Source organism: Montipora foliosa, chromosome 2, assembly GCF_036669935.1.
Source record: "Montipora foliosa isolate CH-2021 chromosome 2, ASM3666993v2, whole genome shotgun sequence".
NCBI classification, from domain to species: domain Eukaryota; kingdom Metazoa; phylum Cnidaria; class Anthozoa; order Scleractinia; family Acroporidae; genus Montipora; species Montipora foliosa.
The window spans coordinates 53595934-53623433 of NC_090870.1; the positions used below are offsets into that span (position 1 = coordinate 53595934).

Below are 27500 nucleotides of genomic sequence, written 5' to 3' on the forward strand. Positions count from 1 at the left end.
TCCAAAAATAAGGAGCCCATCTCAACTTCTAGCACCCTTTGTTGGTACTTTCGCTTCTTCTCACTCTCCTGTTCCTTGAAAATTGCTGCAGTTGGTTTCCCTTGGTTAGTCTCGGAGTTGACATGCAACACTCTAACATCGAAAAATGCTGTCACTCCGCTCAACCAGAAGCCACCAGCCTTCACATCCAATCTCGCATTGGAACTTGTTAGGGCTGATCTTAAGTTCATTACTTCATTGTCCAAAGGCCGGAGGTGAGGCTCCACTTGGACGTTCTTGCACAATTTGCTGAGTAGAGAGGTTAGTAGATTTCTAACTCTGTTATGGCTTTGAGCCACAAATCCCTCCTTTTAGCATGATAGGGCATGGCTTACGTTAAATGGCTCTCCACAAGCACAGGTAGACGGTAGGTCCTGCAGTGGTAAATTGTACCACAATCGCAAGGGGTCCCTAAATTCTTGCTTATACAAGGTCAAACCCTGGTCTAACCTATTGTGTTTTTGTTTATTTATCTTCTAGGTGCACCCCAGATTTCTGAGAAAAATTTCCTGGTTCTGATTATCAACAATGGTGGATAGAAATGTGGACGTTTTGGAGCGGCATATGCAAGACCTTAGCATTGCAAGAAAGGAGGGAGACAGAGAAGGCGAGGGTTTGGCTTATTTCAATCTTGGTAACTACTATCATGCTGTAGCTCACTTTAATCAGGCCATAACAAATTACACAAAAGCATTAGCCATTTTTAAGAAAGTGGGTTTCAGGGCCGGGGAAGGAAAAGCTTATGGCAATCTCGGCAATGCTTATCGAAGTCTTGGTAATTTCAAGCAAGCCATAGAGTACCACCATCAACATCTTAGTATTGCAAAGGAGGTAGGGGACAGGGCCAGAGAAGGAGCAGCCTACGGCAATCTCGGCAATGCTTATCAAAGTCTTGGTAATTTCAAGCAAGCCATAGAGTACCACCATCAACATCTTAGTATTGCAAAAGAGGTAGGGGACAGGGCCAGAGAAGGAGCAGCCTACGGCAATCTCGGCAATGCTTATCAAAGTCTTGGTAATTTCAAGCAAGCCATAGAGTACCACCATCAACATCTTAATATTGCAAAAGAGGTAGGGGACAGGGCCAGAGAAGGAGCAGCCTATGGCAATCTCGGCAATGCTTATGACAGTCTTGATAATTTCAAGCAAGGCATAGAATACCACCATCAACATCTTAGTATTGCGAAAGAGGTAGGGGACAGGGCTAGAGAAGGAGCAGCCTATAGCAATCTCGGCAATGCTTATCAAAGTCTTGGTATTTTCAAGCAAGCCATAGAGTACCACCATCAACATCTTAGTATTGCAAAAGAGGTAGGGGACAGGGTCAGAGAAGGAGCAGCCTATGGCAATCTCGGAATTGTTTATCAAAGTCTTGGTAATTTCAAGCAAGCCATAGAGTACCACCATCAACATCTTAGTATTGCAAAAGAGGTAAGGGACAGGGCCGGAGAAGGAGGGGCCTATGGCAATCTTGGCAATGCTTATCAAAGTCTTGGTAATTTCAAGCAAGCCATAGAGTACCACCATCAACATCTTAGTATTGCAAAAGAGGTAAGGGACAGGGCCGCAGAAGGAGCGGCCTATGGCAATCTTGGCAATGCTTATCAAAGTCTTGGTAATTTCAAGCAAGCCATAGAGTACCACCATCAACATCTTAGTATTGCAAAAGAGGTAGGGGAGAGGGCCAGAGAAGGAGCAACGTATGGCAATCTTGGCAATGCTTATAAAAGTCTTGGTAATTTCAAGCAAGCCATAGAGTACCACCATCAACATCTTAGTATTGCAAAAGAGGTAGGGGACAGGGCCGGAGAAGGAGGAGCCTATGGCAATCTCGGCAATGCTTATCAAAGCCTTGGTAATTTCAAGCAAGCCATAGAGTACCACCATCAAGATCTTAGTATTGCGAAAGAGCTAGGGGACAGAGCCGGAGAAGGAAGAGCTTATTGCAATTTCGGCAATGCTTATCAAAGTCTTGGTAATTTCAAGCAAGCCATAGAGTACCACCATAAACATCTTAGTATTGCGAAAGAGGTAGGGGACAGGGCCGGAGAAGGAGCAGCCTATGGTAATCTCGGCAGTGCTTATCAAAATCTTGGTAATTTCAAGCAAGCCATAGAGTACCACCATCAGCATCTTAGTATTGCAAAAGAGGTAGGGGACAGGGTCAGAGAAGGAGCAGCCTATGGCAATCTTGGCAACGCTTATCAAAGTCTTGGTAATTTCAAGCAAGCGTTAGAGTACTACCATGAAGATCTTAGTATTGCTAAAGAGGTAGGGGACAGGGCCGAAGAAGGAAGAGGTTATTGCAATCTCGGCAGCGCTTATCAAAGTCTTGGTAATTTCAAGCAAGCGATAGAGTACCACCATCAAGATCTTAGTATTGCAAAAGAGGTAGGGGACAGGGCCGGAGAAGGAGCAGCCTATGGCAATCTCGGCATTGCTTATCGAAGTCTTGGTAATTTCAAGCAAGCCATAGAGTACCAGCATTACCGTCTTAGTATTGCAAAAGAGGTAGGGGACAGGGACGAAGAAGGAAGAGCTTATTGCAATCTCGGCATTGCTTATCAAAGTCTTGGTAATTTCAAGCAAGCAATAGCGTACCACCATCAACATCTTAGTATTGCAAAAGAGGTAGGGAGCAGGGCCGGAGAAGGAGCAGCCTATGGCAATCTCGGCAATGCTTATCAAAGTCTTGGTATTTTCAAGCAAGCCATAGAGTACCACCATCAACATCTTAGTATTGCAAAAGAGGTAGGGAAGAGGACCGGAGAAGGAGCAGCCTATGGCAATCTCGGCAATGCTTATCAAAGTCTTGGTAATTTCAAGCAAGCTTTAGAGTACTACCATCACCATCTTAGTATTGCAAAAGAGGTAGGGGACAGGGCCGGAGAAGGAACAGCTTATTGCAATCTTGGCAATGCTTATCAAAGTCTTGGTAATTTCAAGCAAGCTATAGAGTACCATCATCAAGGTCTTAGTATTTGCAAGGAAACAGAGGACCCAATAGGGCTGGCAATTGCATGTTATCATATTGGTCTTGTTCATGAATTTTTTGGCTCCTTGAGCAAAGCTCTTAATTACTATCGTCTAAGCATTTATTATTTCGATGAAGTTAGGCGTCTTCTTTGGTCAGAGGATGCATGGAAAATAAGCTTTCGTGACACAAAGGGTGTTGCGTACACCGCTCTGTGGACAGCACTCTTGAAGAATGGAGAGGTTGATGAAGCTTTGCATGCTGCTGAGCAAGGACGAGCACAGGCTTTGGCAGACATTTTAAAGATGCAATACAGCGTTCATGAGAAACCTACAATGAAGGTAACTATCTCTTTGGTTATGAACGATCTACCTTCACAAACTGTTTTTACAGCACTTGAAGGGAACACGATCAGCTTCTGGTTGCTAAGAGATGACATCGGGATAAATTTTAGACAAAAGAAAATCAAAAATGGAAGTGCCAAGTTTCTGATGAAAAGTACTTTTAAACAGATCAATGTGGGGAGCGTTGTACGATGTGAGAATCGTTCGCTTTACAGACAACGCAGTGACTTCTCGAGTGACTTCTCGAGCAGTAGGGAAGCTGTTGAAGAAACCGTTCAGTCCTTGAGCTTGTCTGTGCACCCTTTGCAGCCTTTGTATGATGTCTTAGTCAGTCCTGTAGCAGACTTGATCCAGGGTGATGACTTAGTGTTTGTTCCTGATGGACACTTTTGCCTGGCTCCTTTTTCTGCAATGAGTGACTCTGTCAGGATCCGTACAATTCCCTCGCTGACTGCTTTAAAATTGATCACTCTGGCACCTGACGACTTCCAAAGTAATAATGAAGCGCTGCTTGTAGGCGATCCGTACTTGAGGGAAGTCACTTACGGCACTGGTAAACCCATGTATGGACAGCTGCCGTGTGCAAAAAAAGAGGTGGATATAATTGGAGAACTTCTGCAGACCGTGCCTCTTACAGGAAAAAACGCAACCAAAGCTGAAGTGCTGAAAAGAATGAAGTCAGTTGCTTTAATCCACATTGCTGCACATGGGGATGATGGATCTGGAGAAATTGCTTTGGCCCCAAATCCCGAACGCACATCCCAGATCCCCGAAGAGAAAGATTACATGTTATCGTTGAGCGATGTTCAAGCAGTTCGTCTTCAGGCAAGACTGGTTGTGCTTAGTTGCTGTCATAGTGGCCAGGGAGAGGTAAAATCTGAGGGTATTGTGGGAATAGCTAGGGCTTTCCTGTGTGCTGGTGCCCGGTCTGTCCTGGTGTCACTCTGGGCAATCGACGACGAGGCGACCTTCATGTTCATGAAGAGTTTCTACCAACACTTGGCAGACAGAAAAAGTGCAAGTACAGCTCTTCACCATGCTATGAAATCTCTTCAGGAGACAAAGAAGTATTCGGCCATAAAATACTGGGCGGCATTTGTGCTAATTGGCGATGATGTCACCTTTAAATTTGGGCAGCTCGAACACGAAAAGAATGGTAAGTGCTATTTAAATATAACTTTGATTATTTATTTCTTTGATCGTGAGCTGGCGGTATCATGAGAATCCTGCAATCTGATTGGTTCTGGGAGCGGGCAGTATTTTCCTGTCTCCTGACCACGGTCATGGTAACCAACTACGCTAAGCACAGAGTGAAGTTGCAAATTGAAAGAGGGAAGTTTCAATTTGTCTTAACTGTTTTTTGCAATACAGCAGTGTTATTTTTCAACTTTCTCATAAAAAAACAATGGATTCTGACGAAAGCTATCACAGTGGAAGCGAATTTTATTACCCAAATGAAGAGGATAAAGGGAACAACGCTGAGGAAACTCAACCAAGCTTCACCATGAGTGATGTACCTTCTAAAAATAGAATTTAGAAATAAGTAAAAATGTTATTCACTGGCGTTGGTCCGGTCCGTATTGGGAAAAACTGTGCCCTCTGTCTTGAGTACAGTTTTTCCCAATATGGACCTCCCGGCTGGTGAATAACATATATTGACTGAATCGCTGTACTTTGTACATGTTTTTAATCAGGAAAATGTCGAAAGGTGCAGGTACGTTCTTCACAGAGAATGGCTTTAAAAACGGTTGCCAGAGTGGTTATTTTTACTTGAACTGCTTTGGCTAATACCTGAATTAAATAATGTCTGCATTCACCGATTTAGGTACTTCAGCTTCCTACAAATAGTATGATGGACTGACTGTGAAACTGATCGGTGATTGTCGATTGCTTATGTCAAGTGAAGTGAGTTATTGAGGTCTTCAAGTCTACATGTCAACGTAACAGTGAATAGGAATTGTTGCTATTAACTAAGCACAAACAGTTGAATGAATTAGGATAATTGTGATAGACCCTATGCAAAAATGGCTGCCTTTAAATTATTCTTTTGCTCATATTCAAAATAGCCAAACTAACCTCGTTGGGGATAACAAATTCTTTAGAATTTTTGTCTCAAAAACGAGCTTAGTTGGGCTATTTTGAATATGAGCAAAAGAATAATTTAAAGGCAGCCATTTTTGCATAGGGTCTATATTATTTACTTTGCCAATCAGAAACGAAATTCGCTATTGCCATTTAACCCACTACTTGTTTCTTTCTTCCTTTGTTTTTTTTTCAGAAACGATGTCCAAAACGTGAAAAACTTACTTGGACTGTGATACGTCGATATGTTATTTTCCTTTCTTCGATTATATGAGTTTTTGAAAACAATTCAATCATTGACACCTCAGTAGCAGTCAGACACAAGATATCACCCATTATAGTTTAAGTACCATGAGATTTCAGTAACCTTAAGATACTGTCCAAGTCCTTACATTTGTTCCAGGATTAGTTAAGCACGTGATAGAAATCAGGGACTTGGCAAAACGGTTTGTTTCCATAAACTGAGGATCTAGCCGTGGTGTTATTTTGGCCCGTGAAAATACTTCAAAATAACTCCAAGCTTTGGCAGTATGTTTCTCAGGTGACATGTATACTCTTACGCTTGCTATACCAACTTTCCATTTACAATGTCATTAAGTGACAGTCTCGGGGAATGTGTATTTCTGTGTTTCTGTAAGGTTGGCCAAAGCTAAATAAGCAAATTAATTGTTTCGGGAGGCAAATGTCTATAAGCTAAAAAACAACCTAGGAAAGTAGAAATGTTTGGAAATTACAAAAAATTAATGCAGTATTCACATTTAAATGATATGGAAATTCCTGGAACAAAACGCTTTATTCCCAAAGGGTTTGAATCGGGCACAACATTGAGTTAGCCGATTTGTTTATGTTTAGTTTCCCGCAAAACCTGGTTCAAAAACAGACACTTTTCTGACGCTGATGAGGACTAGGACAATTGGGTAAACTCTAACTCTTGGTGGTGATGCACTCTGTGCTAGGGGTCCTAGTACGAAACAATATGGAAAGTTCTTTACTTTAAAGTTGTACATGTTGATTTTGTGATATTTTGGTGTCACAGAGGTACCTGGACGCAATGCAAAATAATTCAATGAAATGTGGCGATTTCTTAAAACGTCTAGAAAGTAAAAAAGGTGTGTGGCGTAAAAAGTTGCCAGATCTCTTAATTGATTGTATGCATTTAGAACCGTGCTGGGGAGGGGGACTTTGCCCCCATGCATTATGCTTGTGGGAAATGTTTGGAAATTTTTAAAAATGGGACTACCCGAGTCACGTCATTTCATACCATTTCACACCATTGCAAACGTTGGTCAGTAACTCTTGAGTTGACAAAGGTATTAATGGTAGAGTTGGCAAAGGGAAGCATTCCATCCTTTCTCCATGTTAAAACTGACAGCAGGATGGGCACTCACCTCCTAAACCGAGCGCCCCAAATCGAGACTAAGGTCTACGTGAAGCCTATCAGTACTGTCTACTTCTCCACTACCATAGTCACGTCGACAAACGATACAAACGAAGCTTATTAACAACTATGCTTGATCGCGTGTACCATTTCTCGGAGGAGTGTGAACGCTTAAAGTCCCTGTTCTCACATTTGAAGTACCCCAACACCTATACTCAATCTACCATTACCGGTAATACCTTTGTCAACTCAAGAGTTACTGACCAACATTTTTGCAATTGTGCAAAATGGTGCGAAATGACGTGACTCGGGTAGTCATACCATTTAAGGACCAGGATCCGGCTAACTTTGTTAAGACTCAGTTGAAAGATTACTTAAGTCTCAAGCTCCAAACTACATCCAAACCCTTCTTTGTCAGTCGAAGAATTGGCCAAGACCTCCAAGAATGCGACGAAACAAACCACAGCTGGTTAATCAATAGTGCGTTGTGTACCAGTTTCAATGTAACCTGTGCGACACAGGTAGCTATGTTGGCTACACACGTGGCCATCTACATGCACACGTCGATGGTCACAAGAGTACGTCATCTTCTGCACGCAAGCGTTACGATCAAGACCACGCGGGTGCTGTCCCTGAGGACCTACCTCCTTTGCTGCTTTAGAGTGTTTGAAGAAATGCGTGAACAAATTGGACTGTCTGGTTAACGAAATGCTGTACATCAAACAATTAAGACCACGGCTGAACGTGCAAACAGATTCAATCCGTTCTAACGTTCTTGTTTAGCTCTTCTTCGCTTATGCAAATTTGGAGTATTTTGTACCTGTTATGAACTTGCATGTTCATTTCCAACTCCTTGATAATGATGGCGTCATGAGGTCGCCGAACGTCGTCGGAAGTTTAGCTTTTTTATCGCTAGTTTTTACATGTCCGTATTTCACTGTTTTCATCTTTATTTGGTAATTTAACATTTATGTTTCCTGATTTCTTTTTAGGGGATTTAACAATCATGTAATTAGTTTTTTCTTAATATTTATAGAGCTTTCTTTAGTTCGCACCATTCTTTAATTTTAGCCAGCTCTCCATTATTTAGTTTTTCAAGATCTCGAATAGAAGGTGATGAAGCAAAAACATTAGTGTCATCAGCAAAAATCCTAAAGTTCAGTTTATCAGAGCAGTAAAAATGTTGTTTATGTAAAGTAAGAAATAAAAGGACCAAGGGAACTACCCTGTGGTACATCACATTTCATTGTTTGTTTTGTTTTTGCCATTTGGCCAAAAATCGCGATTTTTAACACTTTTTGAAAAATCGTTATTTCTCTTCTAATGCGTCTTATTTAAAGTGTTTTTTTTATAGCACAAATCTATGATAGTTACGTTTTCCATCCATAAAACGTAGGCTATAAGGTGACTTGTATTTCCTAGTTTTTTGGCCTTGCGAAGTTTGCCCAAAAATGATTTGACGATAGGTCTATCCCGATTGGGCTGGCAAACTGGAAAATGGTGCTTCAAAAATGGCAAAGAAGTGCTTAAATAAGGCTCGACTTTTGAAAAAGGTGCTCGAACTTTTACTGATTTTCATCAGTATGCCTGTTTTTTTTTTTTTGTTAAAAGAAGAACTAGCCCTTTCGTTAAGTTGTTTATAAATGTTCAGAGAACTAAAACATTAATGTCTTTTGAGCAAAAAAATGTCCTCAGTGAAAATATACTGTAAACCTAAGATGATTTCAAATTGCTTCACTTCAAACGCAACATTTCAACCATGTAACTTTTTGGGTGTTTAATTAAAATTAAAGGGGTGTTCAAGGTTTTGTACGCGCCTTTTTACATGTGCTGTACGAATATACGCGAGAAAATCCTGCAATCTTAATACAGATTGAAACTGTTCGTTAGTGACTTAAGTTTCTTTTGGAAACATTATTTGTTGGAAAAAATTACATGGTGGTTGTCAAATCGTCATTGGCAGTTCTTGGCCAAAATACTTACCCACTGGAGAAAGTTATCTGGCCTTTGGACTACTCGCGCCATATGCCGCTATCCATATTTTTTTTCTCATCGTGCGCATACACATAGAAATCGTAATCTTATTTATATAGGCCCTTCAAGGCTTTGACTCCCAATTTCATTACATTATGTTTCGAAATAACTGGATATATGTAATATCAACCGAATTTATGTCCGGTTCACTCTCCATTCAACATGTTAAGGCAACTACTTACGGTCTTTACTCTTTCAATTTTTCACTGGTAGGAAACTTTGGAACTCTTTTCCTCTCCATTAGATTACTAATACTAACTATAGTAAAGGAATTTCAACCACTCTTCTAAACGTAGATAAATTCATGTGACTGGTGACTGCTGTACTTTTTGTAAATAGTTTCGATTTTTATCCTAAAATTTTGTATCATAGTTGTAGTTATATTTCTTGATTGACAGTTTTTTCTTGATATACGCTCATATTTCCTACCAGCCAATCAAAACTCGCGTCTGGCTACAGAACCAATTAAAATTCGTGTGATGTCACAGCCGTATTTCCATACTCTCATTTAAAGGGACACTGTCACGGGATGACATGCGCAAAAGCATTCACTCTCTCCGAGACTTGTCACGCTCGACCGCCATTATGGAAATATCGGTAAGTTGAAGAATTCTGCATATATTTTGCATTAGATCAAGTTTATCTAAAGCAAATGCTATCGTTGTCTAAAAGAAATTCCCCCCTATGTCTTCGACCTTTCGTCTCCGCCCTGAGTTAATGCGTTTACCGCCATGTCCAGATCCTCCGCTAGACGCCATTTTGAATTTGTGATTGCTAGTAACTTGAGAAATTCAGGCTGACTTTTTCAAGTTTCGATCTGCTACACGAGCATGCGCAGACCGTGACCATGTCCCTTTAACGTCGGTAGTTACTTCAGTTACGAAACTGGTATCAATGGAAGCCAATGGTCCGCCCTTTACCCCCCCCTCCTGAGTCAGTGCTCCGTTTTACGGATATTTAAAGCTATAGCTACACGGATCAGAGGAAAGTCGAAACAGACGTTGAAGTCACCGAGGATTGAGCCGGGGACCTCTCGCTCCGAAAGCCCTGCACTAGCCATCTGAGACACGACTGCTCCTCCTCCTCCTATTTTAAATGCGCCAGAGGACTGGACACTGTATGCGACGTCATGTGACGTCAGAGAGAAAAACCATGTGCTTTTGAAGAGACGTTGTAACGCTAAAAAAGTCAAGTTTAAACTGTAGAAATACACGTGGAATACCTCAACATTTTGACTCCACTATTCAATCAGACACAACACGACTAACTCAATCACAACACAGCTGTGTAGATACATGGGCATGTAGGACAGCAAGCGCCACAAGCCAGTTTATTTTGCTTACCATATGCATCCAAACTCCGCTCTAGCATAACAATACGTTAGCATAGTTGATGGTACTGACAGAGAAACATGGGCATGGGCATGTAGGAAGGAAGCGCCACAAGCCGGTTTATTTTGCTTACCGTATGCATACAAACTCCTAGCATAACAATACGTTAGCATACTTGATGGTACTGACCTCCTAAAAACTGTGTTAAAGGAAAAGTACACTGGGCACCTGCCGGATACGAAAACCCAAAACACTTCGGGAATGAGGGAACGTATTCTCCAAACCCTATGCAAGTGCCACTACCCCATGGAGGCTAAGGGAAAATTTAACAAAAAAGTAGGCGAAGAAAGCTGAACCTAGACTGATTCAAATCCTTAACGGTTCACTATTTGTACGACAAATTACCCATGATCCCCACCAGACAACCGGACCCAGTCCTCTGGTCCGTGCCGGCAAAATATCCATTTCTGCAATTTCGCAGGCTACAACTGTCAGAGAATAGCACATTGTGTGGGGTAAAGGGAGCACCGTCGGCTTCCATTGATACCAGTTTCGTAACTGAAGGAACTACCGACGTCAAATAAAGTGACTTTACCTTTACCGTATATCTAACAGGCCCAATTCCATTAGTAGGGCTAACGCTCACATCATGGTCTATTTGAGTAAAAAACTAGCACTTCACATTACCCTCTAATAGTTAAATCTGTTGAAATATAAGTGCTACACGGCCAACGTTTGCAAAAACGTTACCCTTCCTTGTACACATAAACTTGCGGTTGATGCTATTGTTTTGTTATCCTCCAAGTCAGTTTCAAAAACTGTTTTGCTTTATTTCTTCATTTCCTCGACGTTGTTTTTTGGAACCTGTTATTATCCGATCGATCGAACAATTAACTTTAGAATACTTAGAATGAAATTTCGGAAAAAAATATTACAATCTTGCTTCGATTCTTCGTTATCATTACAAATATTTTGCAATTGACTTTTACCTCATAATTGAGAAATAAGCAAGCTTAAGTGAGTATTGTCGTCAAGGCTCTCTTAGAGCGCCAAAGTGAACTTCCTCGGAGAACCATGCGTAAATTCGGGATTGGCCAAAGATTACGAAATGCGGTAGTGTATATATGTTGCCTAATAAAGTTTCCTCTCATGGGCTTGTCGTGGTGGTCTTAATTTTTTTGGCAACCCCGATATTGCTATGATTTTTTCGTTTTTCTTCGTTCCGTCCTACCTAACTGCCCATGGGAATCTGAGTTTTGTCACAATTTGCTTTTCATTCTTTTACAGTTTTGCGCACTGGCATACGGAAAGCTTTTACGCCTGTCTTAAACATCCGGTATCCGAAGTAGGAGCCCGATATCATCTCGCTCTTAACTACCCTGAGGACTAAGTCTTTTTTTGGTCCAATTGTTACGAGTTCGAATGTTTTGAGGACAGGTAGCTTGCAGACTAAACTGAACGTAGGGTTGTCGGAACAACAACAAGATTTATTCCAAAAATGAACGTAGTTTCCACGAAGACTCCAAACAACACGTACTTGATAAACTTACACGACCTCCGCAAACTTGAATAAACACAGCTTCTGTCACTGACTAAACACGGCTAACGCCACACTCTCTTCGCTGTGAAAAAAACTAGTTAAAAAAACTTCGCGTGGACTCGTCTACTTATATACTCTGACAATAAGCTTCTAGAACTTTCTAAAATAGTAATCAATCTAATTATAGAAAGATTACAAAACACACCGATTTAGAAACGCTTACGCACAAACCTAAAAATAAACAAACTACGAACTCTCGCGAAGCGTCTAGAAAGCAACACTAGTCACGCAATGCTATTTTTCGTAACATAACCCCCTTCTAGAAGAAATTTCCTAAATTTATCCTAACAAGAAAAATTGCTAAATACGGGGTAGTTCAATGTCAATAAACTTATCCTCAGCACGACTCAAGTAATCTGCTCCAACGTTCTCTGAGCCCTTAATGGCTTCAACTGTGAATGAATAACTCTGCAAAAACATGGCCCAACGCATAAGACGTCCGTTGGCAAACTTAGCAGCACTGTTCATGTACTTTAAGGGTTCATGGTCCGTCTGAAGAACAAAAGAAACTCCGTACAAATAAAGATGAAATCTCTTGATACTCCATACAATCGCTAGACATTTCTTTCTCAATTGTGGAGTAGTTTCCTTTCTGCACCTGTCAATTTCTTGCTTGCGTAGCAAACGGGAAACAACTTCTCATCATGTTTCTGCATTAATACTGCACCAATTCCACTGTTGGAGGCGTCCGTCCTTAAGAAATAAGTTTAGCTGGATCGGGGGGAGTCGTAGAATAGGCTCACTTGTTAGGGTAAGACTTGATTGTTCGGTAGGCTTTCTCTTGTGCTTCACCCACTCAACTTTATTAGGTTGGCCTTTCCGTGTGAGATCAGATAAGGGCACTGCGATCGCTGCAAAGTTGGGGATGAAATCTCTGTAGTATCCTGCTAGACCCATAAATGATCGCACCTGTTTCTTTGTACTTGGCCTTGGGGCATCTTTAATTTTCTCCACGTTATCCTGATGTAGACCAATCATTCCTTGCTCAGTCGAGGGCCTAGGAAATCCACACTGTTTACACCGAATAGGCACTTAGTAGGTCTAATAGTCAACCCCGCTTGTACAGGCGCGAAAAATAGCTCCCTAGGGCTCTAATATGTTTCCCACGTACGGGTGTGAACCAATATATCATCCCAGTAGAAATCAACATTGGCTAGATCTTCTAGCAACTTCTTCATTGCACGCTTCAGTGTTGCTGCCGAGTTGATCATTCCAAACGGCATCTTCAGAACTCGTACGACCCGTCAGGTGTTACGAACGCCGTTTTCTGTATGTCCTCCTCTGTATTGTTATCTGCCAATATCCCTTGCTAAGGTCAATTTTTGAGTAGAACTTGTCTCCGCTAAGCTTCTGAAAAAATGTTTCAGTTGGCATAGGCTCGGGATCAAATACAGTTAGTTTATTTAATTTCCGATAATCAACGCACACGCGTTTTTGTGTTGTCTTTTTTCTTCTCACTACTACCACAGGTGACGCATACGGAGAACTGGACTCTCTCTAATAACTCCCATTTTGATCATGTCGGCAATATCTCTTCTCAGTGATTCTCTGATGCTGTAAGGTACTGGTAAGGTCTTGATCTAACCGGCTCGTCTGAAATGAGTTTAATATGATGCTGAACGAGATCTGTGGCACCTGGTGCTTCAGTAAACAAATTCGTGAAACTGTTTAGCCAAATCCATAAATTCATTCCGTTGCTCATCCGTCAGATTTGGTCCGGTTTTAACATCCTCGATCGATTCCTTGGCTACATATCCACCAAGCTCTAAAAAAAAATCAACGTTTTCTCTCTCCCTCTGCTTCATCAGCTTTAGCTGCACAGTCGACAGCATCGTCTACACACGTAGCGCCTACTCCTCCACCAGCTACTGCTCTTCGGCTGTAGTCTCCTCTCGCTCAAAGTACTTTTAAGAAGGTTAGCGTGGTAAAACTTTCTCCTTGCCTTTTACTTTCACTTTGTAGTCATTGAGACCTACCACAGAACTAACTTCAAAGGGACCCTTCCACTGCATAAGTAGCTTGTTATGGTCGGTAGGTAGCAGTATAAGCACTTTCTCACCTGACTGGAACTTCCTAACTTTAGACTTGCGGGTCGTAATAGTGCTTTCCTTTCTGCTGGCTGGGCTTTTTCCAGTTCACTATGGGCGAGTTTAAGGGTATCTTCTAACTTCTCTCGTAATTCAAAAACGTACTGGTAACTGTTCTTTACCTCAGGCTCGTCAACTTCTTTCGTCCACAGCTGTTTGAGTATAGCCATTGGTCCTCTGACAGCTCTTCCATATAACAGCTCAAACGGTGAAAAACCAGTGGACTCTGGGGGGAACTTCACGATAAGCAAACAACAGCGGGTTTATGTAGCGATGCCACTGTCTTGGCTGCTCACTACACAGTCTCTTCAGCATAGACTTCATCGTTCCGTTTGAACTTCGTCAAACCGTTACACATCGGGTGATAGGGTGTTGTTGTAAGCTGTTTAATGCTTAGTAGTCGGGTGACTTCTCTCATACAGTCAGAAAACAAACTGCGCGTACCCAGAGATCACTCAAGATTTCTTCGGGTACTCCTAGACGGCTGAAGATCTACCAATGCCTCTGCTACAGTCTCTGTGTCAATGTTCTTTAGTGGCACAGCCTCAGGGTAGCGAGTCGAAAAATCTACCAGTGTCAATATATATCTGTGTCCTTCTTCACTCGGGGGACTGATAGGACCAACAAGATCTATTGCTACTCTCTAAAGGGCTTGTATATCAGTGGCATCTTCTCTAACGGTACCTTTGGCACTGATCCTTTACTTACGGTCTTCTGACACACGTCACAGGACTTGCAAAATCGGGTTACGTCACCTTGAATTCCAGGCCAATAAAATGCACTCTGGATCTTGTCTGTTGTTTTCTTGATGCCCATGTGACCACCCATGATCGATCCGTGAGCTACTTCCATTATGGGGGCGTCTCAACTTCTCAGGTACCATAACTTGTTTAAGCGGTTTACCACCATTCACGTAAGGATGCTTGTACAGGCGGTACAGTACTCCAGATTTTTCTTCAAAGGAAATCTCCGCCTGACCCTTCACTAGCACACCGTCTCGATCCCAGTACTTACGCAGACTCTCATCTTCACGCTGCATCTGCTTGAGCTTCTCTCTATCCACAATAGGGTTTTCACGGGTACTAGGCACCTTCAAAAGTCGTGCGTTCATCCTTTTTCTTAGCTTGACTTCGGGTAGTTACTGCACAAGCCTCTTGCCAACTGGGATCTGGATTTTGTGCGTCCCTTGCATCACGTACATACCAATAATTAGGTCGTAGATAGGATCTGAAAGGCACTGCGCTTCTACATGACCCTTAAGATAAGGCGTATCAACATAAATTCTTGCTATAGGCACCTTCCTCGCTGTGTTGTCAATAAGCAACATGACGTTAAAATCTCCGGTGAACTGATCCTCGCCGACAAGGTCCTTCTTGACTACAACTCCACTGCAACCGGTATCTCTTAAAACGTCGACAGTCTTCTCTCCAACTCTGCCTTTTACAACTGGCATCTTACTTCTTACTCCAGTTAAGGGTTCAACACAGGCATTACTTAGCAACGGAACTTTCTTGCCACAGGCTAACAGAAGCTGATCATTTTGAATACACGACTTGACTTCCTCGGGGGTAGCGTTAAGATCTGGTGACTTAACCAAACAGCCAGCACTAACTTGACCACGTTGCACAGGGTTACCATCTTTACCTTGGCCTCCTGACTCCGTCCCTGATCGACAGACAGTTCCTCGCCTCATGACCTTGCTTGCCACATAGGAAAAACACTTTCTTGCTAGAGTTGGGCAGTTAATTGCTTTGTGTCCGCGGGCATTACACTGTAACACTGGAGAGCTGTTGTATCACTCTCTGTGTTCTTTGTTTTCTTCCGCCTTGGACTGTACTACCGGCTTCTTGGTCGCAGAGCTAAACAAGTGCTTTCCATGTGCTTCCAAGTATTGATCGGCGATTTTCGCTATCTGGTCAAGCGTTTCCGGGGCTCTTTCACGAAGGTGAATAGCTAACTCTTTTGGACAAGAGTCAATAAACTGTTCTTCCACAATTAGATCTTTCAGGCCTTCAAAAGAACGTTCAGTGTGCGACAGTTCCAACCACCGCAACAAGTATCTCTCCAGTCGCACTATAAACTGTTCTGGGCTCTCATCAACTTCCGGCTTTGATGCTCTAAATTTACGGCGATAACCATCCTCCGTAAGGTCATATATATCTCTTCATCAAAGCTAGCTTTACTCGGTCATAATCTTGGGCTGCTTCCTCAGATAACCGCGAATAAACTTCTAGCGCACGTCCAGACAAAAGAGCACTAAGTTTTTCGAAGCCCATCCTGTCTTCTCCCATTTAGCTGTCGCTGCAAATCTTTCAATCTTTTTAAATAAGCATCCAAGTCGTCCTTGCCATCGACAAATGAGGGAAGCTTGGGTGCCTTGGCCCTATCCTCTCTCACTTCAGGACGCCCGTCAGCACTCTCCACAGCCAAACGTGCAATCTCCAGCTCATGTTCTCTTTTTGCCGCTTCAATAGCCTCTTTCTGTTTCAACAGCTCGGCTTCCATCTCCAATTTTCTTAGTTCGCGTTCTTGTCGCCTAGTTTTCTCTCTCTTCGTCTTCTCTTTTGCCCCTTTCCTCCTTCTCTCCTCTTCCTTTCTTTTATCCTCCTCAAGCATTCGACGCCTCTCTTCCTTTTCTTCTTCTAATTGCCTCTTTTTTCTTTTTTCTTCTCTTTCTTCCGTTCCCTTCTTCGTTCTTCTTCAAACTGTCTCTTTTTTCTCTTCTTTTTCTTCCTCCAATTTTCTGCGTTTTTCTTCTTTTTTTCCTCTTCCCTTCTTCTTTCTTCTTCCAATTGTCTACGTCTTCTTCTTTTTTTTTTCCTCTTCCCTCACAAACTCGAGAAGTTTTTCTCCCTCCAATCCGAACTTTTCTCCAATCTGTAAAAACTTATCCATTTCCATAGCAGTAGTCACAGCAGTTCACACAATCTCTACTTCCTTGAACAGTTCTTCTTACTTTTTCTGTAACTCCTTCTTCTTGAGATGCCCTTTCCTGATTTACTGTAGTCGCCAAACAAATGAATTCCTCTCCCGGACAGGCCCCCAATGTTACGAGTTCGAATGTTTTGAGGACAGGTAGCTTGCAGACTAAACTGAATGCAGGGTTGTCGGAAACAACAAGAAGATTTATTCCAAAATGAACGTAGTTTCCACGAAGTAAAACTCAAACAACACGTACTTGATAAACTTACACGACCTCCGCCAACTTGAATAAACACAGCTTCTGTCACACTTGACTAAACACGGCTAATGCCAACTCTCTTCGCTTGTGAAAAAACTGGTTAAAAAAAAAAAACTTCGCGTGGACTCGTCTACTTATATACTCTGACAATAAGCTTCTAGAACTTTCTAAATAGTAATCAATCTAATTATAGAAAGATTACAAAACACACTGATTTAGAAACGCTTATAGGGTATTCGAAGAAGTACAAGGAAGGAAGGAACCGGCCAAAGCAGTGAAAAGCTATTGCAAAGCAGCTGCTTCGAAACATTCTATAATTTTCCTTTTAAAAGGAGTAACTGCAAAATAAACGTAGCGCACAAAAATCAGGTCTGGGTTTTCAGAAAGAGAAGAGGATAGCACGGCGTCTACTGTGGACTAACTCAGGCATCCATTGGATAGTGATTAATTTACTGCCTCTACTAACTCTGATTTACTGAACAGAACCTTCAACGTTTGAGACAACTATTAAAGAGGTTAAGAATGACGTTTATCCCAAACGGGAAATGACGTCGTGAGTGTTTTTAGGGTTTTGCCAAAAATGTAAGAACCGTGCTTGATATTAGCCCATTTCTGTCCTCTTAGCTCGAGATATCAAGAAACTTTTTAAAGGAACGCAACAAGTTATGTTAACAAAAATCAACAATTAACACAAACCAAATTAAATGTTGGGCTTTGAGTAGTGGGAAAAACCGGAGTACCCAGAGAAAAACCTCTCGCTGCAACTCAACCCACATATGACATCGAATCTGGGAAATGAACCCGGCTCACATTGGCGGGAGGTGTGTGCTCTCACCACTGCGCCATCCTTGCACCCCATAATGTGTGTCATTTGAAGCTTTTGCTTGTACAAGTTGTTGGGTTCTTGATCAAAAAGGGGAACGGCAAACGCAAGTGTGGCTTCTTCTTTTCAGTTATCGGTACAACCTACCGTGACTACAGCGAGTGTCTATCACAGCGACAATTAGGTCATATTTTTAGCGAAAGCACTATCAAGTGTGTTGCGTAACGTTTAAACCACAGTTGCTCCTCCCACCCTCCAGCGACGAATTATCAATTTCTGGGACTTTTGTCGGAAAGGTTTGTGTGTGTCATGCTTCCTAAAAGGTCTTTTTACGATATTAGACCTAAAGGGAATTTACAAAATCTGTGAAACGTTACGTCAGTTGAACCCGACCTCAGGTACGACTGCCCCGGAATTAAATGATGAATGCTCCAATCTCAGCTACCACACATTAATAACTCAAAATCATGATTGTTCCCACAGAAATATCAAATAGTGTATTAAGAAATGCTATATCTGCGAATATTTAACAATTATTCTACAAGGGCTCGCTGGATATGAAGTGATAGATAAACGTGCCTTGTTGGTTGTACTTATTTTATATCCAGCAAGCCTGAGTAGAATAATTGTTGTCTCCGGCCTAGCAAGTACATGTGAGACCGGAACCATGACAATATGTTTCCAGAGATGAGGGAATTTGGTCTGGAGCTTGTTCAGCAACAGAGTATGATCGACCTTGTCGAATGCTTTTGACATATCCATGTATATAAAGTCTGTTTGCTTGGCAGCGTCCAGTAACGAGCCGATGTGATCATGTACTTCAAAAAGTTGCGTGGTGCAAGATTTACCTGAAGTGAAGCCAAGTTGGATGCAGCTGATAGGCAGAATATGTGGTCACTTATTTTGCCCAGCACACAGCGTTCAAGAACCTTGGAGACTATTGAGAGGAGAGATTGGGCGGTAGTTATCTACGTACTGTTTTTCTCCTTTTTTGTAGACAGGGATGATATTCGCCAGTTTCCAGTCGTCCGGGAGCGTACCACAGCAGAGAGACAGGTTAAACAGCTGAGTTAGTGATGGAACTATTTGCCGCGCTGTTTCCTTGAGGGGACGACAGGGGATGCCGTCTGTACCAGTAGCCTTGTTGGGGTCAAGGGCTAGCAGAGCCTCCAATACATCCTCCGTGGTAAAGCTGACATCTCACAGGGCGTGGTCCGATGGTTCAGTTTCCGTTGGTGTCGGGTCTGGGTGGTCCTTGGTACTAAACACGGACGTAAAGTACTCGTTGAACATAGATGCGATATCAGCAGGGCTTGAGGCCGTGCGACTTGGTGTCGATACCCCTTTGCCGACGCCCATTGACATGGTATCGGGAAAATTAGACTCTTTACTACTGAGTTTAAATACCGACCAAAATCTCTTTGGGTTGTTATGGAGGTCGGAGTCCAGAGATTAAAAAAGTTAGTCCGGCTCTCCTTGATCATATTTTTCACTTTGGCTCTGAGTTCTCTGAATTTAGCCCGTAGAGAGTCAGTTGGAGAGCTCAAAAATTTCTGCCTCGCGGACTCTTTCTTCCTGAGGGCGTGAACAATGTCTCCATTGATCCAGGGTGGGTTGTTGCGCCCCTTGATGTTTTTTGTAGGGATATAATCCTGAACCGCAGCGAGGAACGCGTCCTTCCACTGGTGCCAGCTTATGTTGACATCGTCCGAGTTGATCGCGCTACACAGATCGATGGCCCCGATGGCTGAGCGTAGCCCATTGAAATCTCTATTATTGAAATCTCCTTCACATGGTTCATATGGGATTGAAATCTAGCACTTTCACATTACACTCTATTCAGTTAACTCTGTTTAAAATATAAGTGCTACACGGCCAACGTTTGTATAAACGTAACCTTTCCTTGTACTTGTACATGTTAATTTGCCGTGACTTTAACATCTTCAGTTCCCACGGCCTGCTCCCGTCTGACCTTGTAGCTCAGTCGGTAGAGCGGTGGAGATCTAACCCGAAGGTCGTGAAATTGAAATCTCCTCGGCAATAGTCGTACACTGTTCGTGCACTGGGAGGCGCGGCTTTCCTTGAGATTCTTAAATGGAATACGATGGTGCCATGATCCGTGAACAGGCCGCTTTCTTTTGGACTGAGTGCAGGAAATATCATTTACTTGACTAGCAACGCTAGTAATAACAAGATCTAAGACGTTATCACCTCTAGTTGGTATCGTGTTCAGTTGTGTTAAGAAAAAATCGCCTAAACTGTTCAACGAATGCGACTTCATCAACACCTTTGGTTCTCTCAGGCGATTCGCAGCGGATTTCAGGGAAGTTGAAATCGCCGGCGATTAGCATATTGCAGTAGCGTGACAAGCATTTAGCCAAGTAGATATTAAATTTATCCGACCAGTCCCTCTCAGGTGTTGGAGTTCTATAACAGCAGCAAGCTAATCTTTTAGCTTTGGATTTAGTTGTTAGTTCCACAGAGGCGTTTTCCAGATCCGAGTCATTTAAATCAACGATTTCGCGACAAGAGCTGAAAGAGTTCGCTTTAACAGCTAATAATACGCCGCCAGCATGGCTTCCCCGATCTCTCGGGTAGATTACATAGCCTGATGGTAGAATTTCCTTGTTTTCAACGAAGCTAGTCAGCCAGGTCTCAGTTACCCACACAACACCAGCCTGCTTGGATTGAACAAGTTTCCTGAAAGCGAGACAGGTTTGCACACTTTTTTTGCCGTCGGCTTTGTTTAATGTACGATCTTGTAACCCAATGATTCTGGACCATTTGCTAAGTGTTCCAACAAAATATGTCTAGTATTGTCTGAGTATTGAGTATTGGTGTGCGTCGTGCAATATTCCAACAGTTCCAAACCCGTGTGATAAGTACATTTTTGTCCTCTGTTTATCTTTAAGAAAGTTATGAACATTTTTAATTTCGAAGACATGTTGCGATGTTGCCAACATCATCGTCAGTACAAAATATTGACAAACCGTTAGGACATATAACAACTAGGCTAACCTTGCATAATTAAATAATTAAGTGACAAGAGACTACATATTTGATTGGAGTTACAAGAGTGTTAGAAAGAATGTAGAGCCTAAACGCGTAAGGTGTCAGGTTTACGTGATGAACTTGTTGGTTTACATTAGGCTGTTCCCAATTTATATGCATAGCCTCCTTGAAGTAAGTTGAAATTTAGTAGGGGCGGAACTCCAAGGATTCGAAACAGTCCGCAGAGCAGATTGACGACAACGTTCTGAGCTTAGTACATGTTTGAAGATGTGAGAGGACTTGTCTGAAGAAGAGATGTTCACGTACGCGTGTGTAAAATGACGACCAGGTTCGCCGTATAGCAAGCATTACAGCAAGCACAAGTAAATTTAATAAATCCACGTGAACGTAGTTCTCTGGGGACAGAATCCTTCACTGAAACAAGATTTTCTTAATTTAAACGTGGTAACCCTAATTTGATGTAAAGATCATGACCATAACGATTTAACAAGGCGACGTATTTTGCTTTGAGCTATAGTAAAAAAACGGCCTAAAATAAGCCTAAATAAATTGACACTTATAACTCTCAGGGACGAGTAGAGTACGTATGAAGGCGGTAAGAATATTCCCAAAGTAATCCCTTGGGCTGCAAGATTGATTGCTATTTGTTTTGTTTCCTATTCCCGCACGGCATACACTACGAAACGTGCCACTTTTAGCTGTAAGTGACGTAAACCCCAAACGAGTTTATTAACACCACTGCTGTGTGGACACTCTATGACGATTACATGACAAAGAAAAACAACAAAGCAAGATTTCAGGAATATTTAGCAATAGGCGTTTTACGGTGGCCCACAATAGGACTTGCTGCAAATTAAAAAGTTGCTGCATGCAACTTCAAAATAGTTGCTTCAAATTAAAAGAATGGGTCGCTGCCTAATAAACCCATCAGCGTGATGCTAACGATGCACTGAGGAATGTCAGGTACAAAACAAAGGTCAAGGTTCACTGGTCATTGTTTTAAAAAACAATCACAGAAAGTATCCTAAACATCCAATCAAACTAACCCTAGACTAATTAGGCCTAATGTTAGCAGTTGCTTAAAACGTTTTTGTTTCTGTATTGGTATAACAATGACCTGTGGGACCGGTGTTTTTGTACTGTCCTTCCTGCTGTCCACGGGGCCCACACCCCCTGCGGGGCCACTGGGTCCTACATATGCAAACACAGCACTTGCTAACCCCTCTCAACCCAACGCACGACAACCATACGGATGACATACCGTCCTTGGCACGTGATTCGAAGCCATTCCATTTAAATTTGCTGCAGTCCAAGTTGAATAAACCACAGTAGCAAACAACTGCTGCTAAATTTCAAAATTTGTCAATTAAGTGCGTGTGAAACATATCTAGGGAATTCAAGGTAGTTTTCTCATCTGACTTCGCGTGCACATGTTTCTTCCTCTGTCAGCTCTCGCCATGATTCGCTATTTGTCTTTTGGAATCAAACAATGCATTGCTGGACATCTACATTTTCGTGCACGGCTAAATGGTTTCTTGGATTGTTTTCCACATTTAATGGCGCTGCTCCTGTAATGATTAACATACTTGAAGATAGACATGTAATTGTGGTTCAAGTTGCGTATGACTGGGTATCGTTCTATCATCCTGCATTTGTTTAGAGCTTCCATCTGAGTCAGAAGCTTCTGCTAGCGGTTCACGTTCAATCGAGGCAGAAGCTCAAAAGAAGGGCGCCTATTGGTTTTGTTAAGCAACGTGCATCGTGAATATCTAAAACGGAAGCGATCTAGTTATTGTAATGGAAGTATATCACCGTACGTAAAATGCTGACTAAAGAAAACACGTTTTATCTACCTGGACACAACGTTTCTTGTCGTGTAACCTGCTGAAAAAGTTGAATCCCTCTCTCTGCCACAATCCTCTCATCATTTGCCTGGTGCCCTAACTATCTTTTGCAAAATTAGCGTTCTATACTCCCCTGTTTACTGATCCAGGGAAATTGGAGACCAAAACTGTATCTCTCGGTTTCCGTGCAAAAACCACTATTCCCCGCAATACAGCACAACTACTGCAAGAATCCAAACACGTCCAAAAGACAACCTGTTTGAAGTTTGACGAGGAGCTAAATTTAGTGCCGGCAAGTGTCACAAAAGGTTGTGAGCCATCATGCATATTCATATTCACAAAGCAAAAAAAAAAGACAACAAACTTCGCTCGTCCGTAGTTAAGCTCTGTTCAAGCTTTGTCCACGTATCCGTTCACGTTAGATCCTGTTGATAAAGCTAGAACAACGATTTAATTAGGAGAAGATGATACCTGGAATTAAGCCGAATAGACGCCTAAAACGAATACTGCAATAGCATACAGTCTGCTTTGGGCCGAAAGCTTTTCATACGTTTGTTTGAAAAAAAGGTTAAGACCGGTTACGTGTTTTAACCTCATATCTCCAAATATTAAACGTCAGAAAACAATCCCTTACTACAATCCTTACTTTGAAGCTCATTAAATCAGAAATACAACTACAATATGAAAGGCTGGCTATCATTTCCCTAAAGACTGTCGCATAGAAAACTGATGCTTTCAAGTTTGCTCGGATCGGCAAAATATTACGGAGTTAAGCGTCACAAACAAGGAAATGTAGCACAACAACTCACATTAATTCAGTTTAATTCCAGGACAGTTGGTACTCATTTGTAACAGTCGGAACGAGTTAGAATAACCGGAAAAAGCAGCTACCACGTTCCACGACGGCGGTGATTTTACTTTTGTTTACATCCAGAAAACGTATTGCTATGGTGACGTGACGTGACCGCCCCGCCCGCCGTTCAACGTTTCTATTACAAGAAATCACATCTCGGCTAACTCGTTTTTCCTTTATTTTCGCATTACGGAGCTTATTCAAGACAGGAACGGAATCGGTTTGATGAAAATTAGGCGGGTTCAACACTGAGGTCCAATGCAAGTAGGCCGTCAGTGCATCAGAAAACTTACTTTTGATACAAGTGCGTTCACACTAACTTCCAAAGCAAGTGTAACTTGTAAGATATGTGTCGCTTTTTCATCACACTAGCGGGCAAAAATGATTGCCGCCTTATTGGGGACTCTGTAAACTGAAATTAACAATGGAAACGCAAAGCAAGTCAAATGTTGGGTTTTGAGGGGGATAACACTTTAAGACTTGAGATCGTAATTCGTCTTCTCTGAATAACTCATTTAAAAATGATCCTGTACTTAAAGCCTTCTTGCATCCCTAGTATGAACCCGCCATATATTGGTGGCATCTCAGGCTCTGCAGTTGCCGTTTGATTTCTACCTGAACGATCCAAACCGTTGCCTCACGGCGTTTGGCTTGGTTGGATAACGGCTTCCTCTTCGGCCGTCTTCTCATGATCTTCGCTGAAATTACATTCTGTCCCTCAAGAAATCTCGAACAACCAGTTCTGGTCTTAGTTCTTTTTCTTACTTATCAGCTAAGTTGTGTAATGAGCTTCCTGATTTTCTCCGTAAACCACTGTAGTCCTACAGGTTTTAAAACGCAGAAGTCTGGGCCCGCATTTCACGTTGTATAGCCACTTTTCTTTTTGATTATTTGTCATCTTATATATATTTAGTTATGTATCAATACATGTTTATGTATTTTAAAGCTTTAAATATACGTCTCTCAAAGATATTCGCCGGTTGTAGCTACTCTGCCATTCGAGATGAAATAATTTTTAAACATGGTATGTTACCTTTAGCAAAGCATAAAACCTAGAACACCAGTTCTGATCTTAGTTCTTTTTCTTACTTATCAGCTAAGTTGTGGATGAGCTAATTCTGCGAGTTTTTTTTTTTTTTCCCAGTGCTACCATATAAGACCCTGAACATGTGAACACAAGGTTACCTACCACGAAATGTGCCTTTTAAATCGGTCCACATGAAAATAAGAGGTCTTGCCTTTTATTTGATCACAGCCGCAAGTCTTTTTGGTTTTCTCGTTCAATCGACCTAGAAACAGATTTTAATTTCGTAACGAGGGGGTGGGGGGGGGGGGGGGGTGGGAAAAGGGAGAAGGGAGAGGAGAAGGGAGGGGGAGCTGAAGTTGTCGGGTTGAAAATCAGTTGACCACATTTTTCTAGCCGGTTCGTGTTTGGGGCCTATCTTTCCCAGTATCGTCCAACTCTAGAATCTTGGAAACATGATTTGAGGAAAATTTTTCCTTCAATCAACTCCCAAAGCGAAATTTTAATTAATTAGACGACCCTTTGTTGCATTTTCTTAGCACCAACTCCAAGTACAAAACATGGCACCTGTGAACCACTCATAAATAATTTGAGTGGAGGTATTGTAGCCGATTGTTAGGGCCCGTGCCTTGAGATCCAGAGATCCCTTGTTCAAGACGTTGTTCTGAGACCACTTTCCGGATTTGTTTCAGGTAGTCCCCTGGTTACATACTTGCCCTGGTTGTCACTCTGTAAAATATCCCCGCTCTGACGTTTTTTCCCTCCTCCTCGCGCCAGTTGGGATCGCTTAACACGGTGTATATGTTTCAATGCTTGGCAGTCTATAGCTACTAGTTCGCGGTTGAAATGGCTCAAGTGTAAAGGGATCCTCACCAAATGATATGAATACTTGTTTCTTTATTCTCTTCCTATTTCGTAACTTGTTTGTTAGTGGTAGAACCAGGAAGTTGAAATATCTTTATTATTTAAAATAACGGATTCATCCTCACGACAAGATGAGGAAAATTTCAACCTCGTTTATACGCTTTATCGCTAATTGTATGACCCCCAAAATACAACAACACGCAATAACATAAGTATTTAGGCTTTTTCTTGTAACACCCATAGTCAGCGTATCTCGGCATATTTTAGTTATCCTCCATGGTAAGGTGTAGGCTAAAGCTTGTAGCACACCTGGCATGCAATATATGCTGCCCTATGATAGTGGTGATTCAGTCCCTGAAGACATAAGGCGCCAGTTTGTCTCAGCTCATGCTCCAAACGTGCCTGGGGAAATATCTAGCGATAAGTATACAAGTACAAACAGTCTCTCCTATAGTGCCCGCTCACTAACCCTCGTTTAAAACAATTAAAAAAGAAACAAGGACAATGCTCCACGTAATAAGCCTCAAGCTCCAGGTTTAGGAAACATATCAGTTGCACTAGGATAGAGTATAGAGTGGCTCGGGGACTAAGTCAGTACTGCGCAATACGTATGGGGGTCGCTTGGACGCATCCGGAGGAATCGTCATGGAATAATCAAATACGTAGCTGACTCCTAAACAAAAATGATTTACTTAAGGAGGTGTGCTTGCACAGCAGTTTTTAACACTATTCAACTCGAACCTGTACTAATTGGACAGGAATTGAATCTACTAAATTTTTTCACTTAATGGTCAAGGTTATGATGCCATATGAAACACCAAATAGATGCTCGCAACAGAGGACATGCGCACTCTTAATGTGACGTACTTAGGTTAACATGGCAAACAAAAGAGCCATCATAAAACAGCCCCTATTTTGGTCTTTAAAAACGCTGATATCGCAAAAACCAACTGAAGTGACTGTCTAGTCCCCATTTTTTTATTTGCTGGAGAGTGAGTAGCATGCTAGGATAAATTTCTTTTCTGCAAAGTTTAAAAAAATAACTGCCCCAGAGTCATAGCCATCTTCACAATGGAAAAATATTAAGGTGGCTCTGAATCCACTCGAGAAATTTTTTTTAAAACTTTGCAGAGAGTTTTATCTTAGCCTGCAAATCACGTTTTGGCAATTAAAAATGTGAGTCACATCTTTTGAATCTCGTTTTTTGAGATATAAGTGGCTAAAACGCAACATATAGAGCATTTATAAATGGTTTTTTGTTGCCATGGTAATTTTATTACGTCCTATAATATGTGCATCTTGTTTTATCATTTATTGGTAGGTTTCATATGTTACCATAACATTACCACTATGTTGAACCAGTGGTTCAGAGTGTATCTGTCTAATAACAGATCCCCTCCAGATTTTTGAAACCGTTTGAGCCAACTTAAAGAAACAGTATCATCATGATAGGAGAAGAGTTTTTTGTCTGCAGATACACAAATTTTTTAAGATATTGATTTGATGTTTGGATACTTTTGAGTTAAACCCCCTTGAAAATACCTAACTCAATGCTTATACGATTGATAAAAAACATTAATCAATTTCCTATTCAAAATCAACCTGGTTGATTAGTATCGGGATCGGTCCACAATTCCTTAAAACAACAAGTTACTCATAGTAAGTTCTAGTCGTTGTTGAAATTGACCAATTTCTATCTTTGGATAAAGTGCATGTCGATAGGCATAGCCCAAAAAACTTACGTCCGGTATAGGAGCTAAAGCAGATATAAGAGACGAGTTTGTGCACAGAGAAACTCTGGTCGCTATACATAATGCCATAGTTTGTTCCACTTCCCCCACTTTAAATTACTGTAGTGAGGTATGGTACACCCTTGGCGAAGGTCTTTTCTAAACGCCTTGTATATTCCTCAGTGCGCGATGAAAATCTGTTCGCAAGCCTCGGTTCAAAACTCAAAACTAACAGTCCTTCCATGTGCTAAAACAATCCTTTTATTTTAACTATATCCAGTCCCCAAACTGGGATCAGCG

At 41.8% G+C, this 27500-nt stretch overlaps 1 protein-coding gene across 1 annotated transcript in view; it reads left to right on the plus strand.

Annotated features, from left to right (window-relative positions):
* Nucleotides 1–27500, plus strand: part of LOC137993558 (tetratricopeptide repeat protein 28-like) — a 115949-nt gene that overhangs the window by 31785 nt on the left and 56664 nt on the right. Inside the window, exon 4 of the mRNA XM_068839486.1 lies at nt 520–3010. Coding sequence (XP_068695587.1) covers nt 568–3010 — 2443 coding nt within the window. The 5' untranslated portion in view covers nt 520–567. The remainder of the gene's footprint in view (nt 1–519; nt 3011–27500) is intronic.